This window comes from Micromesistius poutassou (genome assembly GCF_964030765.1).
Source record: "Micromesistius poutassou genome assembly, chromosome: 5".
NCBI lineage: Eukaryota > Metazoa > Chordata > Actinopteri > Gadiformes > Gadidae > Micromesistius > Micromesistius poutassou.
Window position 1 is genome coordinate 11,923,400 of NC_140275.1, and position 16,948 is coordinate 11,940,347.

Here is a 16,948-nt window from a genome sequence, read left to right on the forward strand (position 1 = left end):
TGGGCTGCTCTCCACCAGAAGCTTCTTGCTGGGTATCCAGCCTGGAGGTCTCTCCAGGACTAGGTTCACGTCCTCCCAACTTCCACCTCCTGCCCTGAATTCACCCCCTTGAAGTCCACTGTCACCCACCCTGACGCCGGCCATCTCTCACACAACCTGCACATGGTGGGTCTGTGTGTGCTTCCATGAGCTCTTGCTACTATCACTGTTTAGTTAGGTGCTTTTATCCAGAGCGCCTTACAGTTAATCCAGATCCATGCTCACCAGGGAGCAGGTAGGGGTCAGCGGCCATCATCAATTTGGCTGGGAGTCCAGCACCACCACCACTAGACTGCGATGCCCGCCAACTGTTGCATCACATGCAAAGTGAATCATGTGAACTGATCTCCAATCCTAATATTGGCACTCATAGAGAAATACACTTTCCCTAAGTGTGTAGGTGAATTCACAACTCGAAAAACCAGAACCATCTCTTCCAATGTCAAAAGGGATTGACATTGGGTGTTTTAGAAGCGAGGAGAACTGTGAAAAAAAATAATTATATATACACACATATATATATATATATACACACACACACACACACACACATATACATACATATAATTTTATAACCGATGTTACAAGTTGTTGACTGGAGTGCGGGGCGGCAGATCGGAGCGACAGAGAAGGCGTCACGCTCATCTCGCTGTGAATGAACAAGTCGACTCCGAAGCCAAGACGGTCAGGCTCATTGTATCCTCCGCCTCTTCGCTCGCAGAGCCTCGACGTCTCCAAAATCACCCGTCGAGAAGCGACCTTGAGCTCTGGCTACGAGTAATATCCTTGAATATATTATCTAATTTCTCCAGAAATCCTTCGAAAAGCGGCCTTTTCCCCTCTGCTCCGGAGACCTTGTGGTCACCACGGGTCTCATTTCACGTGTCATTTCCCCCGCTGTTCTCTGCCTGCCAACTCTTCCGCTGCTGCTTCCATCCGACAAAGACGCAGCCAATGCAGGCGCACGCAGGTGATGGGAGGCTGCCGTCGTGCAGGCAGGAAGCTCTGCGGTAGTGGGAGTCCCCCCTCCAGCCCCACGGCTTGTTGGGAGACATTTGCGGCCCTCAGCACAAGTGTACAACCAGAGAAAGAAAGATGAAGACGAGGGCTCCGGTACGGTTGCATACGCTCACATTTATTTGGTTTCAAGTCCTTAAACATTCTAAACATGCTGTATAACACATACATCACATTCTTCACAGGTAGTTAACGTAACGGGAGCAGAGACAATAGATTTTTAGAAAACAATCTGGTTTAACAGTGTGCCTGTTCACAGAGGAGGTTGACGGTATGGACATTGTGGTTTCTTGTTTCCCTGAGAAATGCACTGATTGGTCTGTTCTCCGTCGCCCCCTGGAGGTCGGAGGGGAACGACAGCACCTCGGTGCGCTGTGCTACGCGGCACTTGCAGGGTCAGGCGGGCGAGGGAGGAACAAATAGCATGTACACACAAGAAAATCGCAGGTTTTAACCAGAATTACATTCTCAAACACTTTAAACGATCACAAGCAGCATTGACAAAAGTCAAAATATAGGATCCAGGTGTTGTGGTTTGTCCCATCTCAACATAATGACATAACCTCGTCATGGCCGTTAATAAACAGCACACCAAAGGCCGTGCGTCATCTTGTGGTGCACATAGTAAACACAGCAAATACTGATTCAACTATAATCATAGTATTACAATAAGTATTCATTCAAAATGTAAACGCAGGGGAATATTCTATCGGGTGAAATTTTGATTGACTATCCCTCTGATTCTTTGCTTAATGAATGACAAAGAGTGGAAACTAGAGAAACACGTAAAAACATGATTACAGAGATGACGATGCTGTCTCACGCCAGAAAAACATACACAAATAATAAATGATGATAATGTTGATATTGTATAAAGAACCGGAGCCAACAGGCTATCCTGAGGTAGCAAAATTAAAAAATAGGCAGTGATATTTTGCAAAAAGACTTAAAAAAAAACGGTATATATTTGAGGTCACTGGGTGAAATTGGGAAACAGAAAATTAGTACATTTGCGCAATGAAACCAATAAATACGATTAAAAAAGTTGAACAAACATCTATTTGAAAGTAATCAACATGAGATAACAAAAAAAAAGAGGTAGTTTCAGTATGGACACATCCCTTGTCTGTAAAATGGTGAATCTAGAAAGTAAAAAAAAAAGTGTTTCTTTCTTCAGTGCGTGACAGCTAAAAGTTTGGAGTGGTGAGCAGCGGCGGTTTGGACTCTACAAGAGGGAGAGCGCCACCCCATAGGGACACGGGATGGGAGACTTTATCTTCCTCTTGAAGCCGCCGTCCTCGCCCAGCGTCAGCCGTCCTTCCGCAAAGAGCCACGGAGGACAGCTTCATCTCAACCACGGAGGTCCTCAGGAAACTAAACCTGTGACTAAGCCTCTAAACGCGGTTGTCATTGGACAACAATGGAAGCCTGTAGCGCCAAGACAGGACGCGTGGCTTTGTCTGCGAGTGGACCCCCCCCGTTCGGTTATTAGGAGGGGGGGGGGACGTTGGCGATGAGAGAAGCGTATGAATAACGGCGGCTTTGTGTTGAAACTGCCGCTGCCAGAATGGAACCGGGTCTGGACCTCGGAGGACATCTCCCTAAATGTTTATTCCCTGAGATAAGAGAGGACCCCCCCGGGGGCCGGCCACATGAGCGTGTTCTCACGTGCGTGACCGCGTCGCTACGTGCATGTTTCCAAACCGTAAAAAAAAAAAGAGGAGCTGAACCCCCTCGTGTTGTCTTTCAGCCTCGTCGTCACGTGTAATCATCACACCAGCTCGAGCAAGTATTTGTACTTTAAACGATTCAAATGTGGGAGGATAAAAGGCTACATGTATCCCAAGGCTGTCTGCATTCCTTATACACGGCGGCAGCGCTGCACTCATTCATAGCATGAAGCAACCTGACCGTTTTCATTGACTAAAGAAAAGCTAATCAATACAGGAACACTTTCAGGGTGCATATAGGACCAAAGGAATGAGTTGTTATATATATATATATATGTCTCGAAATGTTCAGAAAAGAAAAGAAAAATTGCAAAGATAGGTTTTTGTCCTCACTCACAGGAAAAACATAATACATGATATAAAAAACAACAACCTTCACAATAACTAGGTACTTGAAAATGTATTAAAAATCAAACCACAACATCGAATTGACCTGCCACATGTGGAGGGTTAGGCGTGGTGAGGATAACAGGAGACAAGAGTTTGGGTTGTTAAGGCTGGAATACACTGTGGTACAGAAACAGGGATATCACCGCTCTGGATGTTACTACGGACCCCTTATCTGATCCTGTCTCGCCCGTCAAACACCATCTTCTTCCACCAAACAAAACAAAAAAAAAGACATCCATAAAACATAAACCAAACAACAACCTTTGTAGACACATGAAAGTGTGTGTGGGAGTGGACACATTCTACAATTTAAAAAAAAAAGACCTACCAATGTGCTAGGCTACTACTACATGTACACCGGCGTGAATGCTGGTGTAACTCCCCGAATGCAACACATAACACTCACTTTACCCTGTTTTAGACGCAGGTCTACAAAGACCAGAGAGAGAGAGAGAGAGAGAGAGAGAGAGAGAGAGAGAGAGAGAGAGAGAGAGAGAGAGAGAGATGGATAGAGAGATGGATAGAGGGAGAGGCAGAGAGCAAGAGAGAGGGATGGATAGAGGGAGAGGCAGAGAGAGAGCAAGAGAGAGTGAGAGATGGATAGAGGGAGAGGCAGAGAGCCAGAGAGAGGGATGGATAGAGGGAGAAGCAGAGAGAGAGCAAGAGAGAGCTACACACTAGGTGGGCAGTGTCCGAGGTCGCACTCCAAGGCCTCGTAAAAATCCTGACTGCATAGTGTGCAAAATAAAAAAGTCATTTGAAGAACTGCATTTGTGGGATAATCTGTTTTTTTTTTTCTTTTGACTGCACTTCGGTCGCACAAATTCACGGAAAACTGAACAGAGGAATTATTCAATGACAAAAAATAAAAATAAAAGAAAGACACTTCAAGTCGGTTGAAACAAATCATCTCAAACTTCCAAAAAATAAGAACCACTTCATATGGCTTCTTTTTCTCGGAATAATTAAACATTAGAATGTGCATATCTGCGACAGAAGGTGGAGCTGGAAGGTTGCCCTCGGCCTCCCCGGTCAGACACACCAACGGTGACGTCCGCCGTCCCAAAAATATAGCAGACCCATCACTCTTTCACCTCTACCCGCCTCTCACGTCAACACCGCCGGAAACCAGGAACCAGGTATATTTGTCATAACCAAGTTAAATATTGAATAAAAAAAAAAACAATTTCATGGAAAAATCCAATATTTAACTACTTTAACAACCTGGTTCTCCCAGTTTCCACCGTGGCCGGATCACACCACTGTCCAAAACCCTGCAGGTCAGGTTCCAGGGGGTGTTGAGCTGTGTGCTTTCAGGTGTGTGTGTGTGTGTGTGTGTGTGTGTGTGTGTGTGTGTGTGTGTGTGTGTGTGTGTGTGTGTGTGTGTGTGTGTGTGTGTGTGTGTGTGTGTGTGTGTGTGTGTGTGTGTTTGAGAATTCATATGTGTGAGGCGGTTTTGTGTGCGGGCGAGGGTGTGAGTTTCAGGGTAAACTGCCTAGTGGGGTCCAGCAGTACACTCATCTGTCCAGCAGAGGGCGAACCCCCTTGTTCCAGACACATTGATTTAACTTTTCATCTCCATCCTTCGCCGATAACAAATCAATACTCAGAGCTGATAGCTCCAGACCCATCGATGTGCTTTTGAAAAACAAAAATAAAAGCATTGCATAACACTTTGGTCAAAAAGCGAGGCTAATCACTATAGTTAGCCTCCACCGCTATCAAGTCTTAGATCCCAAGTCTAATGATTGTAGAAAATACCCGTAACACTCCTTAATGGACGACCATCACACACAAATCTAGACACAGTTCACTCCCCTCTGGAATGTGGAGACTGAACTGAGTGATGTTTAGGATGCGCGAGAAGGCGCTTAACCCCATGGGTCAATAAGCCGTTTGAGTCACCATCTAAACACTGAGATATTCTTTGGTTTCTAGGGGCTCAGCCTTTGATTGTGGCGCCAAAGCATTAAATGGCGGTTCTTAAATTCACCGCTTTCCTATCTTTTCTCTTTCGTTTTTTTGGACAGGGCAACTCTTAATTCCTAACTTCAAGAAAAGCTACCTGAATATAACAACTAACATCTTCCTGAGGTAGTCTTAACTCTCTGGCGCTCTTCCGTGGGCCCGACCAGACTAAAATAGTCCTTCTTGCACTAGGAGTGGCAACACCACGCATCGAGCACATTGGATAAACACTTGTAAACTCCAGACCAACGCATCCACGCGTGCGTCCGCGTGCATTTGGTTTCTACAGAAGCATGTGCACAGTGTAAATCAGCATACATTCAGCTCTGTCGTGTAATAAATATATAAAGAAAACTTAATACTAAAAATTAGCTGCTAGTCACATTCAGAGGAGGGGAGAGTCGGTGTGCCCGCCACCCCGAGCAGAGGTGGAGCTGCTCAGGGGGGGCAGGGGTTGGGGGGCGGGGGGGGTTAGTTTCCAGGCAAAGGCCCGGTCACCAGACAGGGCGGAGGCCCGGCCCTGTAGCTGCTCAGACTGGATTTGCAGGAGTGCAAGACTGCTTTGAACAAGAGAGGCAGCTGCTCCAGCGGGACGTTCACCAGCTTCCCTGAAAGTGTCCACAAAACATAAGGTTAGTTTCACTTGTTAGCGTTCATGAGTTTGCTTTACATCCATTTTTTTTTACATATGCACATTTTTTTTGGACAAAATTAACACGTGATAGGATGGGTGTGTGTGTGTGTGTGTTGGAGGCGGGGCTTACGTGCAATGCAGCGAATCTCAGGCAGACACATCATGATCTCGGGGAAGCGTTTGGGCTGGTGGGGGTACTTGTACTCGGTGTAGTCCTGACACACATACCAGTAGCGCTTGTTCAGCTGCTCCAGCTGGGACACGTTGGTCAGACCACGGATGTCTGGAGAAGGACCCGGGATTAGAACAGAGTAGGCCTGCCTTTGAAATCACATCTAACATTGCATCTCAATTTCTAAAACTTTAAATACATAAAGTTTTTGCAATTTTATTATTTGCAATATATGTTATATTTTTGACTGATGCCGTGGCACACACACTCCCCTTATGGGATCAATAAAGTACAATCTTAATCCATACAGCCCATTTAGTGCGAGACAGCATTACAAAATGCTTAACAACAGCTACAGCATATCCGCTGTGGTCTATCATTGAGTATCAAACTCACAATAATGGCAAAATGTTACATTTCCCCAATTTGATGCAGATTAACTTTGAAGATTTCAAGCTATTCCTGAGGTTGAGTAAAGCACGCTTCTTAATGTCCACTTTATCCCTTACATATGCTTTTGCCGCTTTCAGAAGTGACCGCCCTTCTGGTTTCACCGTGCGGATACACAGGTCAGTTTCAGTAAAAATGTATCCAGCCGTCTGATTGTGTAAAGCAGAGGTGACCACGTTTGTCCTGGTCGCCGGCATTACCTTGGTTGAGGAAGTTGATGGCTTTCATGCAGGCGTACTCCTCGTTGCTGACCTTCAGCTGGTGGAACTTGCGGAACAGATAGATCAGCCGCTCCATCACCTCCATACCCTCCTCGCTGAACCTGGAACCCGGAGAGAACCGTCAGAACATGCACACAGACAGTGACACACACACACACACACACAGGGTTGTCAGAGACTGCTGACTTTTAAGCTTCAAATATTTGATGTGCATTTTTGCTACAGTAGAATACTGACATTTTCTGAAAGGTGTCTCCCGTGTGTTTGAACAGACTGATGCCCAAGGATTTTGAGAAAACCAATACTTATCACTAACTGCGGTGCCGACAGGGTTAACATGTTTGTATGGAAGCAGATGTAAGTCGGGAACCACTGCTTTAACTGTACATCTTGTGAAGGACACACACACACACACACACACACACACACACACACACACACACACACGATCATCACACCTAGCGCGGATCAGAGAAACGGAGGTGAGGGAGGGGTTGCTGTATAACAAGAATTGTATAACAAGATCTTACTCATCATAACAGAGCCAAATCTATTGAGCTACTTTTTCTCAAAGTGAGCACAGCATTTTGAATGCATATATTTTTTCTATATTTCATAGGTTCATTCTTACTGTACTTTTTGTGTTTATATTTTCACTCAAGTTTCATTTTCTACAATCCATTTGTGTTATAATGTTGCTATTGTGAGCGATACAACCGTGATTAACAATTGGGGATGAATAGAGTCGGAATCTATTGAACCGTTCTTGACGGTGTTTTAATTGAGCACGATGGAGCCGGGATACAATAGAGAGACTGTTCTCTCAGACCGTCGGACCCAACCGGGCATGAGTCCAGAACCACAGGTTCACAGGAGGCGCTAAATCACACATTTAACGCTCAAATTACCTCACAATCTGGAGACAAATTGACCCAAAGACCTCAAAACGGCCCGTAAATCTCCCGCAAAATTAGAAGAATGGTTATCAGATAACTCACATCTGATTAACAGACCTGACACACACACCCACACACATTTTCAAACACACCCTTCTTGCCAACCATACACACACTCCCTACAAACCACACACACACACTCCCTACAAACCACACACACACACACACACACACACACACACACACACACACACACACACACACACACACACACACACACACACACACACACACACACACACACACACACACACACACACACAAATACCAACAACACACACGCACAGACAGACTCCCAACCAAAACCCTTCCAACTACCAGTACACACACACACCCTGCACAATTCTCCACCCAACACACCCACCCTCGCATACAACCAACCCCCCCCCCCCCCCCGCCCTCATCCGGCCTGGGCCGGAGGTGTATTTCATTCATTAGACGGTGCTGGTCAGAGCTCTGGGACCCTCCCCTCTACGGCTCTCTGGACCCCCGCCAACCACAATAAAGGGCCCTGCCATGGGAATTATTACATTACCGCTGCGCTTTTACTTTGGAGATACCGAGACCGGCCCGGGCAGAGCAGACTTCTGCTCCGCCATCTGGGACGCTCACCTCCCCGTGCTCTACGCCCCGCACTCACCCGGGGAAATATATTGAGTTGGCATAGGGCCGCGGCTGTGAGAGAGAGAGAGAGGCACTCATAGTGTCTCTCTCTCTCTGAAGAGTGTGTGTGGGTGTTGTACATTAATGGCGGGAGATAGCTCCAACGGAAGGGAGGCAGGAGTAATAGAAATCAGTCTGGCTGAGGAACCCGATCCGCTGTTCCCTTCGCTGCGCTTAGTTCACACGTTGCTATAAATATTACTATTAAAAATGTATATACTATTAAAGATTCATCATAAATAGAAGCAGTGGGTGGCGTTCGTAGCAATCGTGCAGCTTGTGTGTCTGATAGAGCCCTAGGTATCTTGTGTGTGTGTGTGTGTGTGTGTGTGTGTGTGTGTGTGTGTGTGTGTGTGTGTGTGTGTGTGTGTGTCACACCTCGCAGCAGTTCATACACCAACTCCACCAACTCAATTATATTTAATCAACCCTACTTTGGACTTCATCATTCCAAAGCGACTCAGTGAATACACACACACACACACACACACACACACACACACACACACACACACACACACACACACACACACACACACACACACACACACACACACACACACACACACACACACACACACACACACACCCCCCCCCCAGACCCGCCCGCCCGCCAGCCCACAAGGCTCGCCCCCTGCCTCACCCCTGCAGCTCGTCGTCTGACGGCGTGTACTTGGCGGTGACGTCGGCCAGGTCTCCGAAGATGTGCGCGCTGTAGATGGTGAGGCACGACAGCAGGATGAGCTCCTGCCAGGTGGAGCTCAGCAGGCAGGTGTAGTCCTCGATGGACAGCTCGCAGAAGAACGGCAGCTTCTTGATCCACGAGATCTGCCTGAACAGCAGCTCGTCCGCCAGCCGGCACAGCAGCGCAAACAGCTCCACCTGGCTCACCTTGTACCTGCGGGGACAGGACCAGCGGGCAGGCAGAGAGGGAGAGGGGGAGGGAGAGGGAGAGGGGGAGGGAGAGAGGGAGAGGGAGAGAGGGAGAGAGAGAGAGATGGGGAGAGTGAGAACAGAAACCAAAACAAATACATTTCATGAAAGGTTTGATGAATATTAGTTACTGTTTGTCTCTCTCTCTCTTGTCGTCCCTCCACCCCCCCCCCCCAAAAAAAACTAAAGACAAAGCGAATAAATACATACTCAACCATGGGCATCGCCATAATATAATTTGAACCCTTGAAAAAAAGTCATTTCGACCCCCCCACATTTGCCATCAAAAATATTAGTGCATGACTGATCTACTAGTCCAGCGTTCTTTCCATCGCTTCACAATCAAATCCGTTCCACTTTATCAGTAGGGGGAATTTCCATATAAATAGAAATCCACTCCGCGTTTTCCTGGGTTTTTTTAAAACACACAAAGCAGCATCACGCACGCATTCAAAACACGCACCGAAGCCGACCGAAGCAAGTCTATGTTGAGAGTCGGATCAACGACAGCAACACGAGATGGACATAAGGACTTTTTTTTTCGAAGAAGAGGAAAGTAAAGTAAAGTTGCCCAAGTTTTCCATTGAGTGGCCAAACAGTTAAATTGCGTTCTTCCATGGCCAAACACAGCCAGCTTTTCTGATAAGAATGTTAGGACCCTTATGAGACAATTCTCTGGCATTAGCAATATTCAAAGTCACAAAGATCAAATATTCGTGCCTAATAGCCTACTTTGTTGTATAAAAAACCTAGCCTATATATCATCAAGACATGTAAACGTTTTCAATGGCTGTTAATATATATATATATATATATATAATAATAAATAAATAAATAAAAACAAAAATATATATATATAAATAACATAATAGTAGTCAGTAATTGCAGACCATGCCAGCTCCAAGGAAAATCAATGAAAGAGGGAGATCATTTTAAATCTAAAAACATGGTAAAATGCACCAGAATGCGGGAAATTGCATCTACTTCTTTCAAATTTTTTCTGGGGGAGGACCCCCAGACCTCCTGTCAAAATATGTCCCCCCCACTCTCAAAAAGCTGATGACGCCCTTGTACTCAACAATAACTATCCTTAGATATTTTTGTAACTCTTGTGTTGACACCAGAGAGAATAAGAGGGCGAGCCAGAGAGAGGAAGAGTAAGGAAACAAAGAAATACTTTAAAAAATGTAAGGATGTGAGTTTCGAAAGGCAGTCATCGTCGGAATTTCCTGTCTCGGATTACTAAAGTACACCTTACCATGCTGTGATGTGGTATTTAGTCATCTTTAAAAAGAGTTCTTTGGAAACAAATACAAATCAATTAAGCCGCCATTCATTTCCCGACGTGGAGAATGGAGCGTGGACTTGTTGCTATGGTTACCTCGTCACCCCCCCCCCCCCCCCCCTACAGACCCTTTCTCAGTCAACATCATGATCACGACATGTTAGCTTGAGGCAAAACAAAAGCAAAAGCTTGTGAAGAATACGAAACGTAGGCTACACCAACTATCCAAACTATGTCCTCTTGCTGTGTGGTGGAGTGCCAGGAGTAAAATTCCTCATGTCCTCCATGTACAATAACCATAGTTATATATAACTGCCAGTATTTTGTACACAATCATGTTCGTCAGCCTACAGCAAAGTAAATGGTGATAATACGTTTTTTATGACCGGAAATAATAATCCTTTTTTTTACAATCAAGTACATTCCCATGCTTATGTTATGTTACATTGTTGTGTTCACGTGCCTACGTTTTGCGCCTGAGCGGCTCTGAGCGGGGAGGTATTACGGGACGTCAACACAGTGAAGCATGGGGGGGGGGGGGGGGGGGGGCCGTGCAAGGTTCTCACCCGTCCTCTATGAGCATGGGCGTGGCCAGGGGGCTGAGGTCCTCGGCGGCCACCAGCTGCAGCACCATGGGGTGGGACTGCGGGTAGAGCGAGCGGGGCTGGGGGGGGGTCAGCAGCCCCGACTGCGCCGCGTAGCTGAAGAGGTGGGGCAGCAGCTGGTAGTGGGTGCTCATGGACGTGTTGATGTACTGCTCCCGCAGCGCCGCCGCCGTGTAGCCCGTCATCTCGCCCGACCGGCTTGGGTGGGTGGGTGGGTGGGGGTGGGGGGGTGGGTGGAAGGGGGGGGGAGGGGGAGAGAAAGGTCAAAGGTTAGGTGCGGTTTAGACTGACTGAGGGCCCGCCATGTGATGGTTACACACACACACACACACACACACACACACACACACACACACACACACACACACACACACACACACACACACACACACACACACACACACACACACACACACACACACACACACACACACTTTTGAAAGGCTAGTAGTGTGGGAGGAGTTCGGATGGAGGGGGTAGGCGACAGGAGATTGTCACCTGCTCCTGCTGTTTTAGGAACCACTGTGGCATGCTGGGTAGTTCTTTGGGAATCCTGTGCTGCTATTAGCCCGTGGCGTATTCACCGCAGTAACAAAGTAGCTTTCCATCCATCTATCTCTCTATCATCTATATCTATCTATCTCCATCTAACCATTTATCCAACCATCTATTTCCATCAATAGATGAAGTTTACTTATGGTGCATGATGTTTACGTACCTTAATAAATAATTAATAACACATACATAGAAGGTCTTATCCATATGGCTTAAAAAGGGCTTTAAGGCTCAACTTCAGTTTTGCTACACCCACCATCCACCCACCCACCCACCCACTAAACAAAACGTGCCCACATAGCCGAGACACCCAGGTCACTGCATCGGCATGCTGATAATTCCTGCTGCATTTCATTTACAGATTTCATTTGATTAAAATCATGAAGGTGGGGGTGGGGTTTTTCAGCTATCTGTTCTCATGGCTGCTGAGGGTGTGTGTGTGTGTGTGTGTGTGTGTGTGTGTGTGTGTGTGTGTGTGTGTGTGTGTGTGTGTGTGTGTGTGTGTGTGTGTGTGTGTGTGTGTGTGTGTGTGTGTGTGTGTGTGTGTGTGTGTGTGTGCGCGCGTGATAAAGGCCATGTTTACACATCGAGTGATCAGCATACACGGCGAAACCCTCATGAGGAGACAATATGTGGCCTTGGGCAGGCACACAGACAATGCACCGTCGCCTGCAGATAACAGCCACATACTTCTTTATTTCTGCTGGTTTTTATTTCTTTCTTTCAACGATTTTTCATCATGGAGAGGGAGTGGGAGTGTGTGTGTGTGTGTGTGTGTGTGGGTGGGTGGGGGCAAGAGAACTCACTTGAAATAGAGGGTGGAGGGGGGGGGGAGGGGGGAGGGAGGAGAAGAGGGAGAGGGAGGGAGAGAACTCACTTGGAGGAGAGGGTGGAGGCGGGCGAGGGCTGGTTGCCCTCGGACGCCCCGTTGCTAGGGGAGCTGTGGTCGCTGTCTCCGACGTTGCGCTCCCCCCAGGTGTGCTCTGCGGCCTCCTCCTTGAACTCCTGCCCCGACATGATCCTCTCTATCTCCTCCTCTGAGATCTGGGTGGGTGGGGGGGGGGGGGCGATTATGGAGGAGGAGTAGGGAGAGAGAGATGGGGGGGGGGGGGGGGGGGGAGACAAAAGAGGGGAGAGCGAGACGAGAGAGACAGAACGAGGATGAGGACCTTAAAAAAAAAAAACAGAGTAGGGAGACGAGGGGCCTAAGCTCGTTGCTAAGAATAATTGTATTGTGTCCTGGAGAACCGGCAGGCCCTTTCAGACAGCCCGCTTCAAGGTGGGGGGGGGGGGGGGGGGAATGTAGCGAGACGATTTCACAGCGCTTCCTGACCACAACATCTTTACGCTGCACGCACGGGCCACAAAAGGGCCACAGAGGTCGGATTGTGTACCATGGGGGGCTTGGCGATACGGGGATGGGAACTATTGATTACCCGTTACGTGCGCGCGGCCACGCCTCCGGGGGAAGGTATTCATCGGTGGGGGACGCACGGAATAGTCAAGAGAACACTGGGGAACGGCGCTTAATAAAAGGAGCGAACGTCTCCATAGACGGCGCTGACCTTTGTGTCGAGCATCCATCCATTGTGACACAAGGCCTCGACGCGTTGTGTACGACGCATAGCGAACATGCTTGTGTTTGGAGAGTGGTATTCACCCGCCGTTGTTGCTCATGAGGCATGGCGCGCCGCCGGCCTGTATGTTCTATACTAGACGTCTGACGTCTCGTTACACGTTCCCGCACTCTGATAACAAAACGCCAACACGGGAACAGAGTTACGTCGCCTTTGTTTGGTTCTTTGGTTATAAAAGGCAAAGTCTGCGTAATAATGGATCTTCTCTACAGTAATATTGCAGGAACTCTGTATTAAAAGGGGCTAGTGTGTGTGTGTGTGTGTGTGTGTGTGTGTGTGTGTGTGTGTGTGTGTGTGTGTGTGTGTGTGTGTGCGCGTGCTTGCGCTTAGCACTGACCAACAGAAAACTGAGAGGAGCAAGGACACAAAATAAAGAGAAAATGAATGACAGGGCCCCACAAGAGTGTGTGGGATTGTGGGTGTATCCGTGTCCACGTGCGTGCGAGAGGATGTGCTTGCGCGCGCGTGTGTGTGTGTGTGTGTGTGTGTGTGTGTGTGTGTGTGTGTGTGTGTGGCGAGGTCGGGCTATGGGTTTTTAGTCACGTACAGCTAAAATAATAGAACCTTTGCCGTTCCATGCAAAGACAAATAAAAGAGGGCCAAACGTATTCCAGAGACATTAGCCTGCTAGACCGGGCACCGCGTCTCTGCTCTATCGCCTCAAACCGGGGGTGGGGTGGTGGGGGGGGGGGGGGGGGGCAATTCAGATTCAATTCCATCGATTTAGGCATGTAAATTGAAACGGCGACTCATTGAAATTAATGACATCAGGGTCCCCTTCATTCACGACACAAACCGAGAAATTATTTAATAGCTTTTTTTTTTTTCGTGCACTTTTTGACTCTGCCGGGGAGAAATATAAAGAAGAAAAAAAAACACACTCTCTCTGGATTGTGTGAATATGTACGGTAATGACCGCATCGTCTCTTTCTGGACGTGGAGACCTTGGCTGGGGGGTCGCGGGGGGGGCCGCGGGCACCCGGCTGGGTTTGTTCTGAGCCGAGAGCAGTGTTCCAAACATGGGTGCTCGCGGGTTCGGTTGAATGCTGGGTCATAACCGCCCAGCACTTTCACAAGCAGCCACGCGGCAAGCTCCTATGTAAATATAATAAATCCACACCGTGGAGGGAAATGTGTGTTTGCTTGTTTAGGAAACATTTTTTCCCGCCTCTAAATAACAGGTGAGGCAAGTCGAAGCTAAACTGCATGATGATGGATTGTTTATGAAAGGAGTTGGGAAATTGTGGGACAAAAATGGGACGTGTTCAATGTGTATATGTTGCCGTCGTCATTACCTGAACCGGGCCGATGCTTTTGTTCCTCCCACCTGGCATACCATCTTCTCTGATTGCTGTAAGACAAAAACCCGTCATTCAAATCTGAACGTTGAAATCGTTCATACACACAGCCGGGCCTAGAGCTCCACCCAGTGGACCAAGTAATGAAGCCTTTACTTCGCTTTAGTAAAACCATCTATTGTATTGCTTTGCCACTAGGTGGGGGTATATCCATACACGGGAGATGGGATGTCTACAGCGAAGTCACTTGGATGGTAAATTGAATGGGGTGTTGCGGCCTCCATTGATTCTCCGTATGCATGTATTCAGCTGTGTAGCAACATATTTAGATAAATCTACAAAATGACTCCTTGGCCTTATACACATATTCATCAACACAATGACTCAGTTTTTTAATGCAAATAGAGACCAGGATTAAGGGCAGTCTAATACAGTCTACCACATGACATTGGGAGAACAGGCTACTCTTGCTGAAAGACTTAATATTGCAATAGTTTGAAAAGCAGTGTCTTTCTCAAAGACTAAATAGTAAAACAGTGAGAATAGGAGTGTCTTGCTGGCGAATAATTGAAAAAAATAATCTTCCTGAATGACTAAGTAGTTAATGGCTCTTGCTGAAGGACTAAATAGCCAAATAGTGAGAACAGGAGCGTCTCCTCACCTTTGCGGTTCATGCCCATCTGTAGACACTTGAGCAGCCGGCAGTACTGGCAGCGGTTGCGCTGCTTGCGCGACATCTCACAGTTCTTGTCGCGGCTGCAGCGGTACACGCGCTTGTTGCAGATGCTGCGCTTGAAGAAGCCCTTGCAGCCCTCGCAGGAAATGATGCCATAGTGCAGGCCCGTGGCGCGGTCGCCGCAGATGAGGCAGGTACGCAGCTCAGCCGAATCATCTGTCAGAGAAAGAAAAAAAAACACAAGACACACAACGGAGGGAACACGTTAACAGCGGCTCTCGTAAACCCCCGTGACCCTCGATGGGTTTTCTTTTTCCACACCTTTCAAGGGAAACGTGCGATAGCAAACATCCTCTTTTTGGATAACTGGTAAACAACGACAATGTGTGAATTGTTTTAGTGCCCCATTATTAACAGACGATGTCGTGACAGGACTGAACCTGGCAAAGAACCGTAAACGTAAGAAAACGAGAGAGCTGTCACGTTTGGCTTGGAAAAAATAACACGTGCAAATTTTACATTTCCAGCAGTGGTGCTGGGGTGTGTGTGTGTGTGTGAGGGGCACCATGGTGATGTGTGTGTATGTGTGTGTGTGTGTGTGTGTGCGTGAACAGTGCTGATATGCGCGTGCAGACCAGGCTGATGAGCCGCAGTCACAGAGAGTTCTTAGTGTGATTCTGATAGGGCTCAGGTGCATTCATGATAAAAGAATGGAAGAAGACACATTGTGCACATTCTTCTCTTGATGCTTCCTACATCGAGTCTGAGGACATGTTTAAGCTATAGCAGTATCAATTGAAGACGGGGCAGATGGGGCACCTATGATACATTGTTTTTTAAATACAACAAATAGCATCTTTGGGACGTCTTATAAAAAAAAAAAACGATGATACTTTTCTTTGCATGGCTGTTTGCAGCACCACTGCTAGATGCATTTAAGGAAACACTGAGTTCATGTGCTCACCAGCAACTGGTTAATCCAGCTTGTAGCTACGCTGAGGCTGCTCTACAACGATGTGAGAAGGTAAGGGGGTGCTCAGAAAGTGAAGACATCTTGAATGTTTAATTCAGCCCCTCGGCTCAGAGAAAGCCACCATATTAAATAACATGAGCGCCTTCACTTACGTCTCTCCTTTCTCCCTCTACTCCACCTAACCCTGGTTCTGCTTAGATGAACAGGAAGCTGACACGCAGGACTACGCTCAATAAGCTGTGTAGTCTCTAGAATGAAAGTGTGTAGAATGTATACACACTCAGCGTTTATACAGCATGATAAACGCATTATAAACAACATGTGTGTTGTTTATAATGCAATGTGTTTGTTGAGGTCCCACATTTCTTTAAAACCCAGCCATCCTTAGTTGAATATGGTTTCAATGTTGAATGTAATAAATAATATATATATTTTCAATTGTTATGTTCTTTTCAAAATGTAATTTTGGTGTGGGTTTCTTGAGTAAAAGTCAAAATCGAGGACAATCAGGAACACATTTGTGGAGGGGGAGGGACAAAAGGAACAGGAAGTACAAGGACAGGATTTCCTGTCCAACCACAGGAAAGAAAATGTAGAAATAAAGTTCAGAACATTTTTCTGACCACAGCCTATACCCGGCTATCGAACATTACATTGTCCATATGTATGCATGTTTGTGTGTGTTATGCACGGTGTGCTTGCAAGGTTACTGGAAATGTCTTCTATATAATCTACTCATTCTAATC

General features: G+C 47.0%; 1 protein-coding gene across 1 annotated transcript in view; it reads right to left on the reverse strand.

Annotated features, from left to right (window-relative positions):
- Positions 1-5,615: 5,615 nt before the first annotated feature.
- nr6a1a (nuclear receptor subfamily 6, group A, member 1a) overlaps positions 5,616-16,948 on the reverse strand; it is a gene marked incomplete at both ends in the record, with an annotated part of 55,686 nt that continues 44,353 nt past the window's right edge. The window contains 8 exons of the mRNA XM_084468576.1: positions 5,616-5,752; positions 5,909-6,061; positions 6,601-6,722; positions 8,884-9,138; positions 11,025-11,261; positions 12,496-12,662; positions 14,551-14,606; positions 15,215-15,445. Coding sequence (XP_084324702.1) covers positions 5,616-5,752; positions 5,909-6,061; positions 6,601-6,722; positions 8,884-9,138; positions 11,025-11,261; positions 12,496-12,662; positions 14,551-14,606; positions 15,215-15,445 — 1,358 coding nt within the window. The remainder of the gene's footprint in view (positions 5,753-5,908; positions 6,062-6,600; positions 6,723-8,883; positions 9,139-11,024; positions 11,262-12,495; positions 12,663-14,550; positions 14,607-15,214; positions 15,446-16,948) is intronic.